Below are 9,169 nucleotides of genomic sequence, written 5' to 3' on the forward strand. Positions count from 1 at the left end.
AAGTTGCCTAAAGTTCTTGGATTTAATGTAGCTACAGAAAATATGGCTAATCAGTTGCAAGATGTTCAAGTAGAGGTGAAAAAAAAATTAGAGCAAGCTAATGTCAAGTATAAGAAAGCCACAGATCTACACCGCAAGAAGCAAATTTTTGAAGTAGGAGATCAGGTGATGGTGTTTATGCGAAAAGAAAAGTTTCCAGTAGGGACTTATAATAAGTTACAGCCTAAGAAGTACGGACCATACTAGATTTTGAAGAAGATCAATGATAATGCATATGTTGTGGATCTACTAGATACAATGGAAATTTTCAAAACATTCAACGTGGTGGATATTTACCCATGTCATTCATAAGATAAACCTTTATATCTAGATATACAAGTTAACTCGAGGTCGAGTTTTTCTCAAAAGGAGGGGACTGACGTAGAACGTCCAGCAGATACTTTCTTGGAGTAGGCTAAACGTCAAAAGCCAAAACAAAAAGCCCAAAAGTCATAAATGGGTATATTTATAATTTTAATATTTTCTTTATTTAATTAGGAATCTTACATAGGAATTATAAGTATAATAGAATTTCTTTTATTTAATTTACTTATATTAAGACTTTAAGATAATCATGTTCTAATTAGGAATAAAATATTTATTTTATTTAAATCTCTTATTAATTATTCTAGTTGTACTAAACAACCAAAGGTAAAATTTTGTTAGGACTTGAGCCTATAATACTATAAATAGGACCCTTGGGCTTAGTTTTTGAATTATCCAATAATATTCTAAGCTCTTCTCTCAAAACTTGAGTTTAAAGTTTCAATATTGAAACTTGGTTATTAACCTTAAAGGCATAGTCAGGCGTTAGCCTTTATTTCCACGTTAACTTGCTGCATCACTTCTCTCATATTCTCAACATAATGATTTCATTAATTTTATCCTTAACACGTGAATTAATCTCCATGAAAATGCTGGGGTTCGACCTCATGCTCAAACATGAAAATAATCAATAAATTAAAATTATAACGCAGCGGAATAATGAACTAGTATTAAATCAGAGAAACATACAGGATCAATGTTTGTGTTTTACATGTAACTTTCAAATTAATTATGAACACTCATAAGTTTAAGAGTTACATACCTTGCTCTAGATATCGTAATCAAGAACCGATTAAATCAAAATCTTTGCTTCTTCACCTTTAAGATTTGTCAAATCTTCAGCCACCCAAGTGTTTAGCCTCTAACAGTAATCCACATAGTGATTGAATAAGACATTCTCAAAGATAGGATTTTACTTGTGCTAGCAAGTTTTGTTTTTAAAACAAAAGGACTAAAAGTTCTTGCCGAATCTTATTTTTGTCAGACAAAGAAAACTATTTTTCTTTTCTTATTTTATGAAACAGCTGAGAAGTGGTTTTAAGCTTGGAGTTTTTTTTAGTTTGCTAATATAACATATTTATATAGCCAAACTAAGTTGTAACTCTAAATACAACAGTTGTATTTTAATTTAATTAAGTCTCTAAAAATTTAATTAATTTTTCACTTTATTTTGGTCTATTTTAATTAAGTCTAACTTAACTAATTATCCTTATTTAATTTCAATCATGTCACTTAATGTGTGTGACCCATTAGGTTTCTAACGTATTGGCAATAAATATAATTCATAATCAAATATCAATTTGATAATTAATTTATATTTATAGATCATGAGCGGCATCTAGCAATACATCATGACCACCCAAATGTTAGAGAGTCAATTAAAGAATTTGGCAAAGCCTTTCAGTTATTAGCCTCTCAGTGCAAAATAGTTTTTTCATCAAATATCTCAGATATGTCATTAAGCATGGCTTAGTGTCTACTCATAACATTCCATATTAGTTCTCATAATTTATGACTAACCTTATGAATTTAAGAAACTAATTTCCTCAAATTCATTATGCTTTGGCCAAAGACTTTATACAAGTTAATCAAGAATTGAGAACAAGTGAGATACATTCCCTCATATCACTTGGGGTGATGAATCCTCTCTTGACCACTAATTCACCTTTGCATGCTTTATGGCATACCCAAAAACACTCTGTTTAGGCACCTGGTCGCCTTTAGACCCGTAGAATGAAATCAAAGTATTTCATTCCCCATACAAGATGACATGGTGTCTCAAGTCCAAAGACTAGTTGCAAGACTATCACAGGAGAACATTTTCCATAGATACTTGAGTGAAATACCAAATGGAGTTCTCACAGCAAGTCAAGTTCAGTGAGCTTGTTCTTTAACAAGCACCTACATGTTATCCTCAAGTATCCCATATACTTCAATTTATGAGATCGATTGTTTACTTCTCAAGTAAGGAGGCTTAACATGTACCAGTCTTTGAGCATTGTTAATGCCCTGATGACTAGGAACATTTTTAAGAACATGGCTTTGATGCATAGTGATCTCATAATTGTAACAACTTTACAATTCTCTTACAAGGCCTTTATGTTCCATAGGTTTCATCCAATTAGTACTTAATAACTCCTTATTATTATAGTAACATGAAGGAAAACCTCTATCACATATAATTATACGATTAAATATGCATTAAATGATAATATATATTTCTTGATCAATCCAATTGGCTCAAGGGCATATACTAACAATCTCCCACTTGCACTTGAGTCAATTGCTAATGTATCCAATATCAAACTTTTTCGCTTAGCAGTTATGTCTCTACTAGGACAACTCAAATTGTAATATTTGATAATATGTTAATTTATATGTTTGACAATCTCCATTGTCATAATCGAAATACTAATTTAGATCACAACGAGACCTTGATTCCATTATTATGACTTTTGTTGTTACTTTAACAACTCGGAATCGTTTATTGGTTCATTAAACCAATGATCCAAATATCTCTTTTTTTATAGCCTAAACAAAAAAAATTTGTATCCGATTATAGATATAATCATGTAGTTATCTCTTGTTTTGGAACCAGTCCAATACAACTACACTATCATGACTTTATATCACTTTTAACATTTATGATTCTCTCTATGTTAAACTCCTTTAACATATAATCCTAAATTCTTTTGTTGAATCCTTTTTTAGGCTCTAACTCTTTAATCCCATTTTGTTTTTCTTATACTAATAAATGTATCTTATACACCTTTAATGAGTAACTAATCTTACTCCCACTAACCTTATGTTGTGCACAAAATATGTTTATCTTATTCAATGTATTCAACTATTTTGAATTTATTGCGTTGAATAGAGATTATTATCCAATCATTCATGTTGGATTATTTAGTAGACTCATCTTACATGAGTAGTGCATTAATATGCATCCTACTATTGGTTTGTATTTAATGGATTTATGTCATGAATTATGCATCTTTATGCATCTCATTAAATTAATTTTTGTGCATAGATCTTATCTATTGGATTTCATAATTTCATAACCTTTGACTTTAAAAGTGTCATTAGCTCCCACTATTTCTATCATGTATAGAAATCTTGCCAAGTAAACTTATTTACTTTCCTTTGGGGTGCTATATCCATAACCTTTATGTATACTTACATGTCATTAGTCATTCATCATTGGTTATGGGATGAAATCCTTTCAAAGGTTAGTTCATGCAATTAATTGGGTTTGGAATGCATTGTAATTCATCTCTTATGAATTCATTATGATAATCAATTGCTATTTACTTCTAAGCAATCTTAATTTAGATATGAGATTTCATTAAGAATGCTCCTTGATTAAAAATGTTCATAATCCTATTATGAATTCATTGAGTTTTGACTCAATTTTGTCTAAGTGAACTCATTAATTTCCTTTTTGATTCATAATCAAAAGAAAAATAATGTCACAATAATATTATCATTATGACTTAGTATTGATTATCATAAATGCAAGGTTATACTTTAAGGATAAATAATTTAGAACAATTCCAAAATAAAATGAGATGTAATGTAAATATATAAATATACATATCAACTAAGCATATCATGCTAGCAGAATATAAATCTATGTTTCCTAAACATAAAATAACTATTTAGCCATAGGTCCAAAACCAAAAACATCTCATCTTGACAATCATGCCATGCAAACATTCAATGTTCTAAAATTATTTATTGTTCCACAATCTAATCTAGGTCGACAAGCTTGATCACCATCAACTAAGGTTGTCCCCTTCATGATCCTATTCTTCACTGCTCCTTGTCATTAGTTCCTTCAATATGTCATACATATTAAAACCATTAATAAAGAGTAAGGTATCATATACCAAGTAATGAAAAATAAATCATCATATGATTCATACCTGATGTGGAAGCTTCCTTGAACTGTCGAATCTCTCTATGCGACTTTCCTTATCGAACATTTTTCTAAGGTTTAAGATAATATCCAAAGCATTCATAGTTTCATGCTACTTTTGAAGATCTGGAGCCATACTAGCCAACATCACAAATGTGGCTTGATCGAGATCATCCATATAAACTCTATAGGCCTCCTTTTCCTCATTTGTAGCATCATCACTAGGTTCTTGGGGAATAGGACCATCTAAGACATTAGCCTTTTTCTCTTGTTTCAAGACAATCTTAATATTGCGAAGCCAGTCAATGAAATTTGAGCCTGTCAACTTGTTTGCATCAAGTATGCTTCTAAGTGACAAACTATTCACGATGATAGATTTATATCCTATATAAATTAACATAAATGATTATTAGTCATTAACGCAAATTATATAATCATAAAGACAAGGTTTTAGAATGTTATATGATTATTCTCAATATTTTATCAAAGTAATAACCCTCTTTTACTATTTCGAGAAATTTAACCTTTAAACTTCTTATTGAGCTAAGACCCTTTTCATTCCACCGTGACCTTGAGTGACTCAACAAGCCACAATGAAACTAATTAGGTAGGTAACTTAGCTTACCAATTGTATCTTATACAACTCCTAGATCAGTTAGGTGACAACTCCTTGTCTAAACATATCATATACATTTTGCGTAACTATGCCTCTAATACTATGCAGTCATATGTGACACATTTGAACAACATGGTACTAGTTGAGTAAGACCCACCAATAACTCAAACGTACTCGTGTAAAAGTTTGGCCTTGAGTGCCTTAACAAACCTCCAATTAAGAGAGTAACCTGGTTATCTTGTTATATGGTGGAAGGTAACTTTTTCACTCAATATATTAATCAGGGATTTTTATTTATTAATTCATTAATTAAGGTCTCATTGATTTGGCATTGTTGACGTGCATAGCATTTATCGTATTTCACATATATCATATATATATATACTGAAAAATAAATCTATCTCATGCCAACTACTAGGATGATTACGGACTTTACTAATTCTAATTTCCTCGAGCCATTAAAGAAATCAATTGGTTAAATTCCTAGGAGATTTACACAAATATCATCTTCAAGCTTTGCTTGTAATCTCCTTGAATCTCCATGGCGCCTTTGGATCTCCATCTTCAAGTTACAAAAAAAATTTTCTATCTAACCCTAGTTTTACTCTTTGATGTAACTAATTACATTTTATAATCAAGAAACCTCGAGTTACATTTGAGGGGAGTTAGGTGAGAAAAGAATTTTACAACCTAAAGAAAATAAAGAGAAGGCAAGGTGCGCAGACCCTATTTTAAAATACATACCATAAGAAATAAATTTAACCATCCATGACCTAATCTTCTAAGGTCTAAGTCCATAATCATCCTCATGCTTTATAATCACAATAAAAAACATAGAAATAAATGCAAGCTCAATATCACTGTCGTAAAGTGCGGGTTCGAGAACCCGACCGCTAGACGTCGACGAAAATAAAGTTGTTTAGGAGTCGCCACCAATCTTTTTTATCTAGGTATGATTGGTCACATATTAACCCGATTCTAATCGACGAAGTCCTAAATTAATTTTAGGTCCGTCGAAAGAACGAGAACTGATCCATGTTTTTTTTTTTTTTTAGAGATGGGTTCGGGAGTGCGGTTACGTACGGAAAAGGGTTAGCACCTCCGTGGCGCCCGTTCCACGAACGGTACCATTGAATTTTAAGTTATCCTATTATAGCCTACTTTTGGTTTAATCCCTGCTTATTAACTAATTTTTTATTAAATGGGCCGACCGATTTTTTTTATTTGGTTTTACATATGCACATGATGCAAGCGTAAAATGATGTCATGATTGGTTTATTTTAAATAATGGAGTCGATAATCGTTTATTGAAAAATCATTCGAAGACCATCCCAACGCTTTGGTGAAGTCTCGAAATTTTTCTCACCTAGAGATATCCCCGGAAGAACTCGTCTCTACAAGCTCTTCGGGGAAATCCCATCATCGGAACTCTCGCACCATTTGCAAGATAAATGTGGCATGCTATGACAGGATAAAATGATGATATCTACATGCATGCGTTTGTTGATTTAGGCGGTTCATAATACATCCAATTATGTGTTGAATAATCTATCACCTTATTTATATATTTGTTATTATTTGTCATTTTTTTCATGAATTATTTATTTATTTTATTATTTTTTTTGTATTTTTCTGTTTTCTATTTAGATCCATATCCTTTAATTAAGGTTGTTGATTAATATTTTACTTGATTATATAGCTTATCAAATAAATAATTAATTAATTTTTTTAACGATTAAATTAACTTTATTTAGTAATATTTATTTAAGCTAATTAACTAATTTAAGTTCAAATGCAACATTATGTAAATTTATTTTTTAACAATGACTATTTGACTTAACGAGTATTGGAGTTTAGAGTTCGGATTTATCCCGGCCCTTCGGTGAAAATTCGTCTCAAACTTCGCAGCAAAAAAAAAAATCTACTTAAAAGAGGCAACTCTTTGCCTTTCCTAAGTGAAATTTCGCAAACAATCATCTCATTTTTCTTATAATTTTTATATTTGTATCATGTTGTTTTTTTTAGTTTTTTTGTTATATATATATATATATTATATTTACAAGTATCTAAATATATTTATACTATAAATATTTTCTTCTTTTTAAACATTTCTTTTTTTACNATATATATATTATATTACAAGTATCTAAATATATTTATACTATAAATATTTTCTTCTTTTTAAACATTTCTTTTTTTACTATTTATACTATATTTTAAAATATTATCTAAAATAAACCTTAGGACACTATACTAAGTAATTTAGTTTAATTTTTTTGCCATCTAATTACATATTTAACCTAATGAATTGAACCAAACCCAAGCAACATAATTCATAATGCAAAAATAAAAAAAGGTTAGATTTTTACCTGATTTGGGTTTTAATAATGACCCAAACAACTTGTGTATAGCCCACCAAATCCTTCAATCAATTGGGCTGTTAAAGGCCCAAAAGGAAAAATCTTTCCTTTTTCAAAAGTCCAATGCCGTTTGCCTTTCTTTCTCTTTTTTTTCTTTTTGTTCTTTTTCTTTCTCTCTTTCTTTCTTTCTCTCTCAACCGTTCCCCCCTTATTCTCTCTTTCTTTTTCTTTTCTCTTTCTTCTTTCTTTCTCTTTCTTTCTTTCTTTCTCTCCTAGCCGTTCCCCCCTTTCTTCTCGCAGGCCACCCAAACCTTTTGTGCGTCGCTCAGATCCGGGATCACTCACCCCCTGTCTCTCCTTCCCTCGCTGAATAAATCCACACTCACTGGCTCTTTCGCATTTTCGTTTCTTTTATTTTTGTAAATTTTTTTTTATTTATGGATTATGGATTGTGGTTCTTGGCTGCTAGATGTTTAGGATTTTTTTTTCTTTCGTTTTCTTTGGTTTTTTTTTTAAAACTTTTTCTTTTTTTGAATCTCGGTTTTCTTGCTCCTCAAATCATCCTTTCTTTCAAAATCTTTTTGGTTATGATAAAGTGTGGTTGTCCAAATTTTTTGACAACCAGAGGAAGCAATCATGCTCGGTTCAGCTTGAATCCCGGGTGGCCTTCAAGTCAAAACAAAATTTGCCAGACTGATCTCCAAATCTTAGCCACCGGAGGAGCATTTAGTGCTCCGTTTTTGTTGATTGTGGAGGCCAAGTCTCCAGATTCTTCTTTTTTTATTTTATTTTATTTTTTATTCTTATTAGATTTATTTGTTTTTATTTTTTTCTTATTTTTATTTTTATTAAATGGGTGTCTACAATCACTTGGTGATCTTGTGTGTTATTTGAGAAAAGCATCAATTAATTCACTTAAAGTGCTAGACTCAAATTATTTGGTATTGTTTTATTTCAATTTAGTGTTTAAGAAATTCTTATTTTCAAAACACTTAAAGTAAACATTTTACTCCTTATTTCTTATTAGAATTCATTAAAATAAAACTTTCCTTTTTTAAGACTTTCCATTTTAATTCTTTCCATAATTAAAACTCCTTTTAATCTTGGAAACTTCTTTATTTTAGGTAAACTTCCTAAAATATATCTAAGATAACATTTTAATTTCTAACATTTAGAACATGGATTAGTTTCCTAAATTGTATGTTGTTCAAGTTACCTAAATGGTGACTTAACAAATTTTTGGAAACTTCTAGTCAAACCAAAATTTTAAGGAAAGCTCAATGCTATCACATAATAGGAATTTCTTTTGAAGTATGAAACAATTTCTCATGAATTTTTTAAATTAAAATACTATCCTTAATTTTAAAAATTTCTTTTTAAGTAGGAAACAATTTCCTATTTTATGAATCACCCAAAATTAAAATTCTATCCTTAATTTTAGGAATGGCTTTTAAAGTAGGAAACAATTTTTTTTTTATGGATCACTCAAAATTAAAATAGATGGTATTTAAGTACTTTTAAAACTCCATAAATCATGAGTCAAACTCATGAAAAAGCTACTAAAAATTTTCAGCTAGTGTGTTTAACAATTCAACACAAAATTTATGAAGAATTAAGCCACCAAAACCGATCCTAGCTGTCTAAAATTTTCTGCATTGAATCTTTATTGTTTTGGAACTGTCGTGACGTGCGGGTCCGAGAACCCGTCCGCCAGACGCGGGCGAAGATTAAAATCTGGTTAAGAGTCGCCACCAATCTTTTTTATCTAAGGTGTGATTGGTCACCTATTAATCCGATTCTATCGACGAAGTTCTGAATTGATTTTAGATTCGTCGACAAAACGAGAACTGGTCCATGTTTTCAGAGATGGGTTCGGGAGTGCGGTTACGCATGGAGAAGGGTTAGCACCTC

The 9,169-nt window shown here is 30.6% G+C and overlaps 1 protein-coding gene across 1 annotated transcript in view; it reads right to left on the reverse strand.

Moving 5' to 3' along the window:
- LOC108661905 overlaps positions 4,395-9,169 on the reverse strand; it is a 16,471-nt gene continuing 11,696 nt past the window's right edge. Inside the window, 1 exon segment of the mRNA XM_018120892.1 lies at positions 4,395-4,666. Within this exon segment, the coding sequence (XP_017976381.1) occupies positions 4,395-4,666 (272 nt within the window).

This window comes from Theobroma cacao, chromosome 5 (assembly GCF_000208745.1).
Source record: "Theobroma cacao cultivar B97-61/B2 chromosome 5, Criollo_cocoa_genome_V2, whole genome shotgun sequence".
Lineage (NCBI taxonomy): Eukaryota > Viridiplantae > Streptophyta > Magnoliopsida > Malvales > Malvaceae > Theobroma > Theobroma cacao.